General features: G+C 40.1%; 1 protein-coding gene across 12 annotated transcripts in view; it reads right to left on the bottom strand.

Moving 5' to 3' along the window:
• The window catches only part of KIF21A (kinesin family member 21A), an 87,393-nt gene extending 69,430 nt beyond the window's left edge, over nt 1–17,963 (bottom strand). For 10 of the 12 annotated variants that reach the window (XM_085569067.1, XM_077783417.2, XM_077783418.2 and 7 more), the window contains exon 1: nt 17,385–17,721. In XM_085569067.1, the coding sequence (XP_085425193.1) occupies nt 17,385–17,428 (44 nt within the window). In that variant the 5' untranslated portion in view covers nt 17,429–17,721. Of the gene's footprint in view, nt 1–17,384; nt 17,728–17,937 lie in introns of those variants that run through there. The other 2 variants (XM_085569066.1, XM_077783415.2) reach the window with 2 other exon arrangements.
• Between the last annotated feature and the right edge of the window lie 229 nt (nt 17,964–18,192).

Here is an 18,192-nt window from a genome sequence, read left to right as displayed (position 1 = left end):
ACAAAAACCACTGTATGACTTTTCTGCCACGCCTTCCAAAAAAAAAAAAAAATAATCAACACAAAAAACCTCGCTGTATCCATAACACCCGATACACCAAGTTCCAAAGCAAACTGCAGAAAATTTCTTCATATTTATTGTTGACTGTTTCTAATGAACAGAAGTTGCTCTGTTCCAAAACAGAAGGTAGACTGTTCAAGCAGTGACTGAAAGCTCTGAGCTGGTAAATCCTAACTCTGGAGAAAGGAAAAATAACTCACTTGCTTTATTTAGTACTGTCTGTTTTCAAACTTGCAAAACAGAAAGAAACAATGTTATCCACCTTCTCCAGTCAAGATGTTTCAGCTATGTTGTTTTACGTCTGAATGCCAATCCTCAAATTTAATTATTTTCATGTCTATTTGTTCTATTTGCAAGGCTGCAAAATCATTCAAATCAGCAGCAACAGCATCAGAGATAATTTTCCCATTCTTCTTTTCCTATGCAATGACACTGTATTAAGCTGCATTCTAAATCTGACTACTTTGCTGCTCTTTCTTGGCTTGAAAAAGCTAGTTAAAATCAGGACAATACAGGAAACTATGGAAACTGAGGTAAAAATTCAGTAGGTAGCATTTTCCCCACACTGAGCCATGCTTCAAACAGATTGCTCAGTACAATCCTGGATGCTCTGAGAGCATTTCAGGCAAATATAAACTGTCAATCCTCAAACTCTCCTCACCTTTCTCCCATCCCTCAATCCCCACCAAAGCTGAGAAGTCTGCAAGTCTCTTGGTACTCATTCTAAACAACACTCTCCCATGAAGTTTCAACCAGTGCAAAACTTGGGTTATCTACAGGCCATAATCTTTTATTCAGCTAAATGCAGGCTGGCTTTCAGATGTGGTAGAGAGGGGACAGGGGAAAACAATTTAGCCAGAGTATTTAACATTTATATGGAATACCAGTAGAGAGCTGAAATTATTGGAGCTTAAGTAACACAAGAAGTCAAAAAAATGGGATTTATCACAGTTGACTGGTGAAATAAGTTTGGAGTTGGTACTGCTCTATCAGGGCCTCATTCAACATCATCTGTGCAAGAAATCCACTGGAATCTGGAACCTTGCAGGAAAGCCAGTTTCACACAAAAATTCACATCCCAAAGCTAGAAGAAAAGAGAGGTTTCCTCTGCAACACTTGTGCTTAGGGCTGAGCTGTTGCCATTTCACATGCTCAGCCTTTCATTGAGTTCAGAAGGGCTTATATGACACTATATAAATAGTGACTATAATATCCAATGTATCACTGGAGATTTCAACCTCAGAGAAAGAGAATGCTTTGCTACCTCATCAGGAAAGCATGGGCTGACTTCATATTCTTCACTTTTGATAATATTTAAAAGAGAAAAGCCTGTGTAATTCTGAAACTGTTTAGCTTCCACACTAGGAAGCTCCTTGTTGCCTAGGTTAAACAAATTCAGTGTGGAAATCATGGTGGAAATGCTCGTTCTCCTGGTTTAATTTCTATTGGCATGCAGACCTTGCTGCAATAGCAACTTTACAGTTTGGAATTATCACTAGTATTAATACTGCTAACATTTCACCAAAATAATAGCTCCAGGACAGAGACATCCATTAAACAAGTACACCCCGGTCATGCACCATAATGTAAACTGCACAAGACTCATAACATCTGAATATAGTTTATAAAGAACCAATTACTTCCTTACTACTTATATCTGCTTTAGACAACCATTATCTATGCTGGCCTAACAGCAATGCTAAGCACTTTCTGCTTCATGTCCTAGCTGTAGGCTTAATTTTTCATTACAGCTCAGGTTCCCTGATAAGATTACAAATCCAACCAGAAATCCAAAATTATTAATGCAAAGTCACTTCAAAAAAAAAAACCAAAACCAAACAAAACAACAAACCACAAAAAAAAAAAAAAAAAAAAAAGTCATGCAGCAGGGTAGATCATACAAATTGAAAGCAACTATCTCCATTTTACATCACAGGCCTGGGATGCTCTGACTCCACGTCTGGAACAGCTCTCTGCTGTGCACAGCTGCTGGCCTGGGCACTGCCCTGCCAGTCTCCCTCAGCTCAAGTGCACACAAAGCAGCAACACCTGATCCTGGGATCATTTCTGCCTGCTGAATGCTTGGCTACAGCTCCATGGGGACATAAGGTAAGGTCTGTCCTGACAAGCTGCTTCAAGGTCAAAACCCATTTCTTTTGCTTTGACTTAATTAAATCAGCTCTTCTTGGCAACTAATACTTCTAAATCAGGCATCTCCCAGCTGCTCTCAGAAATCATCAGTGCAAATCACTTGTGGTTTGTCTGCGTCAGAGTTAATAGAGTCCCCCTTACACTGCAGGAACCATAGATGCTTTCAAATTAAATATTTATCTATTAACTGTTTCAAATTGCCTTAGAAACTTAAGTTTATGGTAACTGCCTTGCTGTAGTCCTAATCTGTAAACCGAGATGGTTATAGACCTGCCACAAAAGTTGTGACCAAGCATCTCATTCCTCCGAGCACTTTACATCAGACAACAGAGGAGTTTCTTTGGCTTAAATGAGACCTAAGACGACAGTGGACAAAGGGAGTGCTCACAAGGTTTTCCAGGAGCTAAGAAGCAACTTCACCAGGAAATGGAAAACTATGAGTTCATACAAAATGGTGTGTTAATGGCATACTGGTAGTGCTTCAAGGTCAGGGAGGGCATTACACTAAGGCTTATATAAAGCTTTCATAAAGGGTCACACATTTATTAAAAGCTATAGACAGATATATCTCTATAATAATCCATTACTTTACAGCTGTTTCAGATAGTTTTCCTCACCAGCAACATAAAGCCAGAAGACTGGATATTAGCACAAGCTACAGACTCTGCATTGCCAACTGGTGTGAAACAGGCAGCTGCCTCCCACACCTCTGACTTCCACTCCATGGCTACACTTAGCTTCAACCACTTGCCACCCCTGCTTTTACAGGGAAAAGGGAAAAGGACATTCCACACTAACAAAGCTCCAGTGTTTTGGACAACTTTGTTTTCATTTAAAAGAAATTTTCTTAGTACTACAGACAACATTTGAGGGATGGAGAAAATAGGTAAAAAGCCATTTACTCCAGCATATACTATGATACCAGATATTTAGACAGAAAAATGGAATATTTAGACAAAATTTGTTAAGGTAACTGGTGTTCTACTAAAATTGTCAGCAAGTATTTAAAAAGCCTTAAGAGGCGGTCAATAGATCAACATTTTTTCCCCTGGAATGTACAAGTTTCTCCAAACCGGTACTTAAATTTTTTCTAAGACAGTTGGCTTTTACAATTAGGTGTCAAAGAAAGAAAACTCTGTGCTGTTTAAAATGTTAATATTTTGCTACATCATGCGATCCAAACTGTCAATTGTATGTTTTAAGGGATTTCACCACTGAATCTCAAGAAAGGTTAAGGCAAGAAAGAGAGCAAAGAAGGCCATTTTGGCTTTTAAAAAGTTTTTTTAAATAAAATACTGTCAGGACTGGGTTTTTATGGAGGTTTTTTGTTACTGTTTGTGGCGGTTTTTTTAAGAAACATGACAGCTAAGCAGATAGCACGACCTTAAGATCCTCCCAGGAAAGTTTGTTTTCCCTCTGATTTCAACTATAGACTTTGACTGCCCATGCCGTATCACTTGACTTTTGTTTACACAGAAATACAGAACTCTGTCATCAAATGAAGTGCAACTCTAATGCAGCCCTTACGTAAGCTCTATCACATGAATAATTAGCAAGGCATAGAAAACTACAAATAGCTTATTTCCCAACTCTACTTACCATTAACCATTTCTAGACCACTGAACCAAGGATCAGTGGCTGAAGAATGGGAGCAAGATAAATTGAAACTGTGAGAAAGATTCAGGACAGGGAGCAGGATTATCTAGCACAAATGAAAGGAGAGGATTTCTTTGACTCAGCATTTGAAGTCAGGACTGGTTTTATTTCAAATACAATAATGTTTTTAACAGAACACAAAATTAGACTCTCAATCAAATCTAGTTGACCAGGGTTACAGAATATGTAATTAAGTGTCAGAATAGACAAAAAAATTACACAGTCTTTTCTGTCTTTCCTATACTGCCATCCTAATCTCAAGGTATCACAAGGTTTTCAGTTCAGAGAAACAAGACTTCGGCCCTCTGTTCCCTGGCAGCCATTGCAATGCATTAGTTGTTTATCTCTGATCTGCAGCAGCAGTTTTGGCAGAGGAGTGTTGGCAGAGGAGTGTTGCAACAGCAGCAAAAATGGAGCAACACAAAGACTCAGCAGCAGAAAAATAGTCCAACAGTGCACTCCACGTAAAACTTGCTGACAAAGCAGAAACTACTTCAGTACCTCTAGCAATTCTTGCTGAGGCTTTAACAAAAAAAAAAAAAACCAACAAAACAAAACCCCACACCACAATAAAATCTGATATGTGTAGTCCTTTGCTACCTACCTTAGCTAACAATTTAAACTAACTAGACCAAGATTCAAGTGCAAAAAAATAGGGCAAAAATTTCATTTTAAAAGAAAGAGCCCTACACTTCACAAGAGAGGTCCTTGTGTAATCTGTAGTTCTCTAACTTTAACTTTTGCATCAGTCACAAGCACATTAAACTGAGCAAGTATGCAATGGTACATAACAAGAATATCCTGAAAGACTCATGCATTAGGTGAAACAATTTCTGGCTGTCTTTGAACCTTTCAGACTTCACAATGAAAAAGTCCATGGCTCTACACTATCTTGGCATCCCTATCTAGCTACGGAGGACTAAAGTGAGAGCTCTGAATGTCCATTTCTTTTGTAAACAAAACTTCTCAGCTATTTCCAAAGTAACTGAAGATATACTATACCCTTGTACTCCAATCATACCTAAATCAGTAAGTAACAGGAGTCTCCTCAGCACTGAATGAATACTCAGAAGACAGGCTCACTGATACTCCAACACCACAGTTGGCCCTATAAACAGCAGTGAATTTCCAACTCCGTGTATCTTAACCCTGTTCTGAAGAAAAATACCTAAAACAAGTTCCACAGATTATTTAATTATATCCAATCTTGGAAGTGAAGTGGTCAGTGTCCCCTAACCATGCATTACCTCGGCCTGCCACACAGAAGCAAGGACCCATAAAAGGTCTATGGCAGCACTCACCCTGACACACAGGAGTACATCCAGAGGATTGCCAGTACTGGTAACAGCTGCAGCAGCTAAAGACCCCTTGAACACAAAAGTATCTCCTACATTTTATTTTTTTATTATCAGAATGGAAAAATAACATGATGCCAGTTCAAGTTACTTGTGAACAAAGGAGAGGACCTCATACACGTTTGCTGTGCTGGAGTGACCATCCCCATCCACACCAAGGAGGTGGCAAAACAGGAGAGCAACTATCATTACAGCAGCGCAGTACATGACAAGCACTCTGTCCCCCTGGATATTCCCTGGAGAGACATATAGCCTTGAGGAAAGTAAGTCTTCTTAAGGTGAAAACTGCATGTATAAACTAAAGAATACACATAAAAGGAGCAGTTAGTTGCCCAGCTAGACTACAATTAGTCATACTTCCTTGACGTATCTGACAAAATTTGGAAGTCAGTACCATTTCCTAGCTACAATCTGAGAAATTAAAAGTTTATTAATTCATGAGACACAGATGTGAGCTTTGAAGCATTTTATTCAGTCTACCAATACATTCCTCTGTTTTAAACTGATTGAACTTCAACCAGACAGCTCTTATACATACTAGGCAGATATCCAGCAATACAAACCAAACTGAATGTGAACTTTGCCCAGCACTCCACATGCATTTTATGAATACACAAATCTAAACAAATAAATCAAGTTAAAAAATCCATTCTTCATATACAAGACAAAAACTGCTAATGCACAAATTATAATTAATTTCCAAAGAGTCATAAGAAACAACTCCAAGGTAGTCAATGCTTTGGGTTGCATTCACAACAAAATCACATATTTTGTGGGATAAATCGCTAACTATTGTACACATTTCTTTCTGCCATACAGAAGATATTGTTTGAACAAGCCAGAAGAACTGAAATAATGAAACATGAACTGTCACAGTACAGGACAGGGAAAGAGATTATTCTGTGAGATGGACTGAGAAGAGCACATCTGAAAAGCCAAGAAACATTAAACAATGATGGAGGGTAATTATTCCCATTAGTCAGCTCAGTCAAAATAATGAGTAAATTTAAACTGTGGCAGAGAAAATGCAGACAGGTGAGCACCACATATTCCTGCTGGGGAAAAAAGACTATTAGCCTAACTTGAATCACACTCCAAATGCTTTCACAGCTTCGATATCACATTTACCATGAGAGTCTACAAAACAGGTAGAGGTGGGTCATATGAGGAGAATGAATAGACTTTAAAAAATTGACACATGAATAAACACATAAAGAGTACAGCATGCATGCAAACGAACAACAGAAGCCTCCAGTACTTCACTCTGTGTATGCTTACAACACATTATGTCCTAATAGCAGCCCTCTCACCAGCACCACTGGATGACTGTCAATCCCCCAAGAATCTGATCTGCCATACTCAGAACTCAACTGGACAAGAGGCTGCACCCCCTTTGCATCTGTTGGAAAGGGGAGATGTCCCCCACATCTCTCCTTTCCAACAGATCATAGGCACAGAGCTCTTCAATATCTTCTTGGCTTCCAGACCTTGTCTCCTCTCTGTCAGTGCAGAAGAGAGGATTACAAAGACAAAAGGCCCAAGGTCCTTTCCGAGATTCACACTGGGAAGACAAAAAGCACTGGCCACAAAACAAAGCAAGAGATTTCCCAGCTTAGCATAAAGAAGAAATCTGACCATTAAAAACTGGAACAGTCATGTATTGGCTGCTCAGAGACACTGATGAATCTCTATCTCAAAGGTTTTTCCTAGACCTAACTTTATATAGAGCCTTGCAAAACCTCATCTGAACTTAGTTTTGTCACTGCTTTGAGGGGGAGGCTGGATCAGATGACCTCCTGAGGTCCCTTCAAACTTGGATTAATCTAAGCTTACCCTTCCAAATCAGTAAGGCTTTACTGTTCATGTGGACATTGTCATACCTCTGCGAACACATTCTGACATTTGAATGGGATCATTCAATTGTACTGAATTCAGGTCCTGGCACCCCACATATAGCTTCACAGAATTACAGACAATTGAGGTGGAAAAAAACCTGTGAATGTCAGAGTTTATTCACCCACTCTACCTTTCTGGACCAAAGTACTATCAATTAATCCAAAATCTTCCTGGCAGCTACCAGTCTGAACTGTTTTTAAGAGTTTCCTGTATGAACAATTTCACATCTCTATAGACAAAGCACAGGTTTATTTCCCTCCCTGGTCTGTTCATTCCACAATATCCATCCTTACCATGGATTAATATTTTCTCTTCCCTTACTTTTCTTACTGAAAATTAAATCTACTGTTTTATCAACTTCACCTTGAGCATGAAGAACATTTTATTCCCTTCCACTCTCTACTTGACTCTAGGTATTTTATTATAAATCTTCCCTCTTTGTATCTTACATGGAACCCCAGACATGTTTTCTAGACAAAGAGCCCTTTTCTGCCTCTTTTCAATTCTTCTTAGTCCACAATTTTTGTGAGCTGCAGGACCCAAAACCTACTACTAGACATAAACAGTACTGAACAAAGAACTGATTTCTTTGCACCTTCGTAAAGACTCCAGTTTCCATATACACCGAGTTTCTTCTTTTGCTACAATACAACACTGCTGTTCCATGCTTATGAATAATGTGTACATTCCTCAAACATTTGCCTACAGCAGCAGCAGAGAGTGCATCAGCCCTTTGTTTTTAATCAAGTATCTTCCAAGATGTAGGTCAGCAGCATGCTATGGAAGCTGCCTCTTCCCAAAGAGGCATTTCCACACTCAGCATCCTGAGAGCTGGAAACCAACAGCAGCATGGGCCAGCCCCGCTCTTGGGGCTGCAAGTACAGAACAAAGCACTTTCATTTGAAACTCTCAGCTGTACAATGTTTCTTGGAGGTCCTTTCCAACCTTGACAAGCCTATGATTTCTCTTCAGGGCCTAACAGGGCTACACTTGTTGACATTTAGAGAACAATGAAAAGTCCATCTGTTCCTACAAGCTTTCCAAACAACAACAATGAAATATATCTACAGTGACATTTTAAAATGCAGAGACAGTGGATTGACCAGCCAATGTAGATCACCTTGAAGACTGTGTAAGGAAGACAGAGAGCAAACAAAAAATACATGCACAGAACAAAAAAAAAATTGAAACAATTATTCAAACAAACAAATATTTAAAAATCCCACAGACACACCCCCAACAGCAAATTCAATTCAACCAAAACGCTTTTGGGAATACAAAAAAGAAAAAATAACGTTTAATTCTACTAATGTTCAACTGTCAAATAGTTTACTCACAAATACCAATCAAGTCCTATCTGTCATCTCATTTTTAGAGCTTACTAAACACCAATCCACTTTTGCTAACTCAGAGTTCTGCTTGTAAAGATCAGGATGGCAATTTTATTGTTCCTGAGTAATGGGCTGACTGATCAGATTAGACAGAAGCATAAGCTGCACTCTAAGTAATATAGATTGAACAGGTGGCCTTCCCTCTGATCTACAGCCTCTTCAGACACTTACAAGTAGAATCCTTCTCATTTTGATCATCTCTAGAAAATATGCACTCAGATACTTAGTCATCCTTAACCTAACAAAAAAGTATTTTTCTGGTCTTTAATGCATTTCAAATAGCTTGCTTATAAACACACTAGTCTTTCCCAAATATACCAGTAATTCACATGCATGATATAATTTTAACTAGAAACAGAAATACAGATACTTAGATGGTATCAACATCTATAGTCTGCAAAGTAATATGTATGGATAATAATTCTAAGGAAAAATGCAAAGGCTTTACATTACAGAGACAGAAAATTATTTCACATGTACTTAAAATTAAAGATTAGACTTCAAAAAGAATGCATTTGAGACTAGGGAGTGAAATAAACCTCACCTGGGCAACTTGTGCAGAGTGACAACTAAAGCAATGTATGGTTTGCTTAGCAGGTAAAAAAAGTAGTCAGCTACTTCCTCCAGATCAAAGTGTCTGGTACAGACATATATTTTTTTTACTCTTCACAGAAATGAGCAAAGCAGAGAGGGAGAAGCAAAGCCATATATAGAATTTTTAACTCTAAGACTTTTCACAGAAGGTAATGACTAACTCAGGTGTTTTAGCTGAGTTGGTTTTCTCATGATATTACATCATGTATTATTTATACCATAAGTGTTTACTTTGAAGCTACATCTTTGGCCTGAGGATCTTATGACATAATTCTAAGATGACAATAAACAAAATGCCAGGGGAGCATGGGGAAAGAAAAGCAGGAAAAGAATATTAAAAAAAGACCAACATTACTACCTACACTCATACCCCTCTTATATTCTCATACAGGTAGAGATGGGCATACAGGGATGGTGTCCTATGACAGAATCAAGCACAAAATAAGACAGAGGCACTGCTGCAGCTGGTAAATCAATACTACTGAGAGAGTGATTAGCAGCTCTAGGACCTTGGGATAATGAGCTACTCAGAATGACACAAAAGATCTCTGGACTCATCTCCCAATTAGTCCCATGCTTAAAGAAAAACTGTCCAACAAAATTAATGCTAAGGACTACTGACTTTGAAAAACAAAGTTAATTAGGTATTTTGAATAAAATATATACACACACAACTTAAGTCAAGTCTACCTTTCTATCACTTTATGCCAAGAAATCTGACACACAACACGGTACCAAATACTTAAAGGAACCCAGATATGCCACTTTCTAAATTTTATGCAATATTAGATGTTTTACTCTACATGAGAAATTTCCTAGCAGACCTGCTAGTAACCCCAAAATTATACAAGACTGTATTTCATCATTTGCAATGTATTTCTACAGGATAAATTCTTCTTTTATACTTAAGCCTATTATCAATGATTTGCATAACTTCTTAAATGACATGGCTAACAACTGCTGTATTTAATAGAGTTTCTTGACTGACATTAGTACTTCACAGCTATGCAGCTTTCCAGCTTAATATATCACCTTAAATTTGTTTTAGCAGTATTAAGCAAAGAATAATTAACATAATTAGAAATGGAAGGAAAAACCAGCTCATTGAAAAAATACACAGATTAAAGATAATAACCAAGAGGTTGAAGAATTGACTCAAGATGTGGAATACCTTTCTTCAAGGCCCAGATGAGATTAGACCCAGTAAACAGAGAAACCTCTTTGATCAAACTCTTCCATTATCAAAAGAGAACACAGCATCAGAAGCATCAGACTTTGAGATGTCTCACAAAAGGAAAACATTTTCTGTCTAGTCCTATTATCGATAACATTCCATGTGTTCAGCTCTGGTAGTTGAACTATGCATGCTACAGTCACCTTGAAAATACTGCTTTACTCATGCATTTACAGGATCAGTTATACTGAACATCAAGGGAAAGGAAAAAAGTATCCTTCAAAGCTACAATATCCAAGAGAGGAAGCATTTCAAGGAACCTGGGGTATTTGAGAGCTAGTATGGAAAGATTATCATTAAATCTAAAGTGTCCTGCAAAGAGACAGTTATTTGCCAACCAACTGAACTATGCAGAGTTCCTACAGCAGCATAAATGCAAGAGCCAACAGTGAAACACTAAATTACTTAGACAACAAATTCTTTAGTCCATTTTTAAATTCAACAATGGAAGTGCACTGCTCAATTTGAATGCATGAAAATTGCTGTGCATAGTGGAACAATCATAACCTTTTACTAAGGTTGTGTTGCTTTGAGCTTTCTGAGTTGAAGCTCCAGAGCGAACAGGCTCAAGAGATAAGTCATGCATTTTTGCTCGGTAACTTAAATATGTAAAGATGCTTAAAGGGTGCACTGTCCCAACCAGCATTTGACAGCTGATTTAAAGAAAAAAAAAAAGTTTCTTTAACAGAAAAAAATTTTCCAGCAGTGGCCAACTCTACCAAATCTGCTGAGGATACTACTAGAATAAAGGAACAGATGGTACTCACTCCTCACTCTTAATTTCCATCCAGATTCTATTCAGGAAATATTTTATGCTAATCAATCATAAGCTCTGAATCAGCAGGTTTTCACATTTTAGAATACATTTTGAATGCTTTGTTTCTCTATGCATCAAACCCACTGTGATGCCAGCCCTGTATTTTCAATATTCTCCATTTGTATCTTGTTGCTATACTGAACACATCAAACAAGACTATTTTTTATAAATAAGGCAGCATTTCTCCCCTTACACTGGAGCAGATATATTTCACTAGGGAAAAGTGGAAATTAACACAGAACTTTAAAAAAAAGAAAACCACCAAGGAAGAACAGGAAGAAATGAGCGAAGATTTAAAACTATTCAAGAGAAGAGAAAGAGAGCATAATAAAAAGGCACAGCTCATGCAGTTACACTTGCTAGACTTGTTCAGATCTGGTTTGATTTCTAATTAAACTTTCTTGTTCATCAGTTCAAATGACACTTCTTCAAAGTGTTTTACATGGAAATAATATTAGCATAAAAAAAATTCTCTAGTCACCACAGATATTTAGTATTCTGCTATATTTTCCTTAAAATAAAAAAAGCACCCAAAAGTTGCTTGATTTCACCAGCAGTAGTCGGGCAACCAAACATGAAAGCAAGAATTCCAACAGTCATCTCTGAGTGGGCAGCAAGAGCAATCTATAAAAGGCTTAAAACAAATCAAGGGAAAGCAGAGGGGGGAGCAGAACTCTCTTGATCCCATGCACAAGGGTCATTCAACTACTACAGAAGAATTTACAGATGTCACACAGTAAACCTGAAAATGTGAAGCCCCGAGTTCAGTAATAAGAACGTCTAGGCAAACAGATCATAAGCAGTAAAGAAAACACCATTAAATGGAAATTAGTGACTAACTTGATGGTTTTTCAAAGCAAACTCCCCAGTCTTCTACAAACTTCGGGAAGTGACAAGTTAAAAATATAATTCATCCAAAGCATGAGCAGACTGCTGAAGTACACCAACCACTACTTTTTCTTCTTCTTAAATTCAAGATACCCATCTTCTGGCAAGGAATACATCACATGAAGGGAAAGATCCAAGTAGGATTTCTTTCCCCTCCATCCAAGAATGAGTTTGCGTTTACAACACAAGTGGTGAAAAGGGAGGTTTATATCCTAGAAAGCAAGATCACAGATTTCAGCCTGCCCCAAGCAATATCAGTAATGGATGATCAAGTCAGTTATTATGAAACCAGAATTAATTCAGCAGCAGATGGTGCAGTGTCTTTTCTTCAGCTAAAATGCAAAACATACCAATGGGGTAAAGTTTCAGAGGAGGACAAGGGGATGTTTGTGTAAGTCAGAGAGCAAAGAAAAACATCAAAACTAACAAAGAGATATGCAACAGGAACTTTCCAAAACAAGATATCTTTTGTAGCTTTCCATTAACAGACTCCATGAAGAAGCAATATTTCCCAACACCTTGCTATTTAATGCTGCTGATAATTTCTCTTTTATTACGTGGGGCATTATTGTGTACTTACAGACTGCTGAACTTCATTAACATAGTCACATATTTCCCCAAAGAAAATTTTACAGCTGATTACAGATGGGAAATAACTATTGTCTATTAAAATAAAAAGTTTGGTCCATTCTAAGGAACCAATGGATAGTACTGTAGTCTATTGCTGTTGCTTATCTAGTTACAGAATGATTTATGAGAATGCTTAGCACTGTACAGGAAGTATGAAATTAGTATCTCCAGAGCATATAATATATACCACAGCATACATGTCCATTCATCTAGCATCTGAGGATCCCTTCATGGTGGGAAGCTTAAGCACATCTGTAACTGTTTGCACAATAGCAGCCCAAGAAAGAAAATCAATCTCAGCTGCCATCAAAGTACTTCAAAACACACTTGTCTAAAAAGGACAGGTTCCTTTCACTCAGTTCCTTCTTTCCTAGTGTATCTAACAGTAGCTTGATCTAGCACAAAGGAAAACAGCCTTACTATAAAAGTTTAAAAAGAAAATGCTTAAAGAGAAGAACACAAAAATGTGAAAAGAAAATTTGAAAAGGTAGAGAGAGGCATGACAACAAAGAGCAGATTCCATATGGGGAGAAAAATAAACCCACACAGAAACTTGTGAAGTAGGAAAAAAACCCCTGTGAAGTCAACACCGTATCCTAACACCATGCCACACTAAGCTTTAGTTGCAAAAATCTCTAATCTCCACTAAACTGAATTAGTAGCTAATGTGTTTTTCCAGCATACTTCATCTCCCTTTTGGAAAACCAGGAACAGAAGCTGTGTGGTTTTAATTCATCAGCTGCACTTATTACTTTGACTGTTACTAAAAACCTTTACCTGTAGATCCATTGCATTTTGCACACAGCTTCCGTACTTGGCAAACATCAACATTTCACTTTTCTGAAGCAGTGTCGCAACATATTGCAGACACCCAGGGTGGGTACAAAAAGGAAATCTTTTAGACATCTCAAGGCACAACTGGGTGACCAGATCCCAGAGCCTCTCTACACACATGAGGAGGAATGTAGCAACACTCCTGTTCTTCACTTGAGGGATGAAGCAAAACAGATGTCAATCACAGCAGATGAAGCAGCAGCAGTGAGGCACTTTTACCAAAGCAGGGAAGAAGGCAGATACACAAAGGCATACCTAGGATGATGAGAAGTGAAAACTTTAACTACTCTGTTCTTTATACATATTAAATATGCCTGATTATAAAACACCATCCCCTGAAGCTTCTTTGTGTTCAGCCTATTAATACAGTTTCAACTGGGCTCCATCTTTCATGAGAATATGCCCAATGCCAAAGTTCTTCAGCTTCACCAACTGGTAGTGCATATTCTTTTATTGTCCACTCCACCTGAGGTGTCACCCAAGCATGTTGCAGTGACCATCTTCTCTTGACTATTGGTCAGCTTGTACAGCAGTTCATTTTTTCATGCTGCACTTATTCCTTCTTCTGTTTTAACACAGCATCTCTAACAAATCGACACTGAAGCTTATCATCTATACATCCAGAGCCTCCTCTGATCCCAGTGGATCAAGGCTGTCTTTCACCTTTGAAGGACTAGAAGACAGACATTTCCTTCAATGCTCTGCATTGTTATTTGGATTCTGTTAGGGAGAAGATACAACAGATACCCTTTCATGCTTTATCAGGTACAGTCCTCTATACAAGACCTCAGGTTAGACCTATGCAAATGTTATTGTTCTCCAGAAGTTCTTTTGTTTAACATGTATCCAAAAATGCAAAGGACTCAAATTCAACTTTGATTTCTTAGATCATCACTGCTAGAACAGGGCCCCAAGCCACATGGAGCAACAACAGGCACTAATTGTTGGAGCCATTTCAATTCCTGCAACCCAGCTCAAGTCTGGTTGGTAAAAGGGTAAAAGTAACAGCACACTTCTTGAGTGACACCATCCAGCCCCTTCCATGGATCATACAACAGCTCTGAAGTGCAGTAACAGACATAGACCACTGGCTGTTGATGGTCTAAATCTTAGGTGAGAACTTCATCTACCCAACATGCCAGAAGCCTACACACTGTATTTTACTGGTGGACACCACTAAAGTGGCAAGAGACAAGAGTTAGAAACTATAATCTACATCCTTTTGTGAACTTGAAACAGTTGCCTATGATATTAACATTTCATAGCCTTCTGGTCAAAAGTTCGCCTTCATATGCTGAAAAAACACTTCAAAAAGCAAGAAAAAATTTAGAATTACAAAAATTATAGTTTTCCACATTTAAATGAAAGTTCTCTAATCAGATGACTGTTTTCTATTTTGGGGGCTCTCTGACTTTATCTGAAAACAGAAACTACCCGCAGTCACACAGAGAGCAAAGCTCTTTGCCGAAGTTGCACACCATCATCCACAAAGTCCACAATTCTTTCAGTGATGGGTAACTAGGGAAAAATATTTTCTTAATTGGGGAATTTAACATTAGTTACTGGGTTATCTGCCAAACTATTTTCAGCTTTCATGCTTCACTAAACCGGAGCCCATCACTCACAAACCCATGATTACACTGAAGAAAATGGGGAGCAATTAGCATATGAGATGATAGCTTAAAGCTGGTGCTAATTGGAAAGAATGAAGTATTTTTCATTCCTGTTGGATACAATTAGGTAAGACAAACAGGTTCTGGAAAAATAATTTGCTAAACAATTTCAGTGATGTCTATTCTGTAACCTATATTTAAAGTCTAAGCAAATTCACGCTTTTGCAGTATATCTTGCAACCACGGGGACTGCAAACTAAAAGCTGGCCCAGCTGTAGAGAGAGCCTTGTTCAGAGACATACATATAAAACACAACAACCAATTCATCACAACTGTGGAGATCATCACTGAATTATGCTCAAGTTGACAAAAATAGTTGAAGAGCAAAACCAACAAGGAAACAGAACATAATACTCATAATGCACAGTACAGCATGGCACCAGTATACACTGAGATGCAAAATCAGTTGAATTATAGGACTGCACAAAGTACACAATCAGAAATAAAAGAAAACCATCTACAAAGAGCTACTGGTGCAAAAACAATTATTGTACGTGCTTTTGTTCGTGAATGCTAAACAGAAAGGGGGAAATCTTGTACATGAATAGTTAATTTGCTAAAAGGAAGAAAGCAGACAGGAAGAAAAATGTAATCCTTCATTATTAGTGAACTGCATTCAGGCACAAAATGTTAGTTAGACAATTATAATTCAGAAACATACCTTATAACATTAGGGTTTTGTTGTCAAAAACTACAGCTGGGTGACTTGAATTTACTTCTATAAATTCTTTACCATATATTATTCCTAATCTATTTACCACACACCTACAATTATAAATGCATCTCCACCAGTAGGTTTTTTCATTAATTCCAAGTTGCAACAAACCTCTGCATTTGTAAATGGACTGCTACATCACTATTTCTTTTGGCTCAGAACATATTTAATATTCTCTTCAATGAGAGCAGTCTGTAAACCTGTAACACACCCAGTTTTTAGGATCACAGCTATCTCATATTTTCCTTTTTAAAAACACAGCCTTATTATGCTTTAGAATAGTACCTCCCTAAACATTATGTGAAAAATGCTTCAACAGATAGCACTCACAAAAGCATCCCTCCCAACAAAAAATGCTGCTGCAATCAGACTTTAATGAACAACTGCAGCACACACACCACATTATCAGGCAGAGGTGGTGCTTATCTGTTTACTGAAAATGTTATTGCACCCCTCCTACACCATGTATCAACAATAGCACGAAGTAACATCGCTTATTTCTGCATCCTTCAGAGAAAACAAAACAAACCTAAGAAATCACCCTCTTTGTTTTCCTGTACAACCCTTGAATTCTCTAATGCAAGATTGTCCAAGGACCCACTGAGACAAACCCATCTTCCCATAAGGTCTGATTTCTTGTGCTGTAATACTCCAAGTGTGCCAGCATAAAGAAACTTCTTAAAGTAAAGCAATAAATCAACAGGCAGGATCACAATTAGACTCCAAATATTGACGTACCTATACATAACCAGACATAGATATATACACACATACATGTATTTCTCCTCATGCTTCAATCATGTAAAGACATCTTGAAGACTGAAGCATCCACGGGCTAAATGGGAAGCTCTTCAAACCATAAAACAGTATTTTCACATAGAAAACCGAGAAGAGCCAAGAGCTCACTGATGAATAGCAGATTTTTATCTCTGATTAAAGAGCAATTTGAATTAACTGATGTTATAAAATTATTTAAGCGCCCCTCCCATCATGACTTCTACATACACCTAATTCCTATGTACTGTGAGCAGCCTTATGGGAGCCCATCCCTCTGGTATGCGAGGTTAGACACAGCCTCCGCGGGATAAAAGCCTTTATCCTTCTAAAAATATCAGCGTGCCGGGATCCACTCTCCTAAAGCTCCGCGATGCAAACGGCATCGCCACAGTCCAGGGGCTGCCCTGCTTCCATGAGTAAGCACTAGCAGCACCAGGCTATAATTAGTTTGAGTATTTTTAGGGTCACTGCTCAAAATTAGAGAGAAATGACTGAGTAAGACCTCAGAACAGTGGGGGGGGGGGAGAGGGGGTGGTTCTCCTCTCCTTTGCCTATTTCCTACTGCTGCGAGGAAAAAGAGGCTCCGCAGGGGCCATGGGGCGGCGACCCCGTCTCTGCAGGGAAGATGCGCCTGGCTGCCGTCCCGGCCGGGTGGGCGCCGGCAACACGCCGCGGCCCCGCCGCTCGCACCGGCCGCAGCAGCCGCCGCTTACCTGACCGCGACCCGCACCGAGCTCTCGTCCGGGCCGGCCGACATGGTGCCGCGGGCGAGGGGCGGCCGCAGCCTCGCCGGGAGCTCCGCCGGGCCGCGGAGGAGGTGGGGGCACTGCTGCGGCTCCCCCTCACCTCCTCCTCCTGCTCCGCCAGCTCCTCTCTCCAGCCATTTTAGGTGACTGAATGAATAGGTAGGAGCCGCGGCAGTGCAGGGCGGTTCTCGCTGCTGCTCCTCCTCCTCCCGCCCGCCCCACTCCGGCCCGGCCCTTCCAGCGCCTGGGCAGGGAGCGCTGTCAGTCAGGCACCGGCGGGCCGAGCCACGGCCCCGGTCACCGGCCCCCCGCCCCGCCGGGCCCGGCTCCCCGCCCGCGGCAGCCGCAGTGCGTCACGGCCCCGCCCCGGGCAGCCGCCAGCGCGGGGAGACGGCGGCGTGCGGGCACACGGCGGCGTGCGGGCACAGACACAGACACCGCCTCCTCTACCCGTACCCCCTTCCCCCTTCACACGCACACCCCTACCCCCGCCCCTGACGCGCCGTCTCTCCGCGCACACCTGTTCCTCATGCGCACACCCGCTCGCTGCCTGCCCCCGCGCACACACGGCTCTCCTCACGCCTGCTCGCCCACGAAGGCTCAGCTCGCTCGCCCTGCCCGCGCACCGTGCGCCGGCAGCTGTGGGCGCCTTCGAGGTGCCTGGCCACCCGTGCCTTTTCCCCTGGCTCGCACGGGCACACGCGTGGCGCTGACCGCCCGCACGCAGGGCTGCACACGCACAGCTCGTCCCCACGCACCTCTCCGCTCACGCTAT

Source organism: Lonchura striata, chromosome 1A (assembly GCF_050655825.1).
Source record: "Lonchura striata isolate lonStrDom1 chromosome 1A, ASM5065582v1, whole genome shotgun sequence".
Lineage (NCBI taxonomy): Eukaryota > Metazoa > Chordata > Aves > Passeriformes > Estrildidae > Lonchura > Lonchura striata.
The sequence above is the reverse complement of the archived record's forward strand: the minus strand, read 5'-3'. Positions and strand labels throughout refer to the sequence as shown.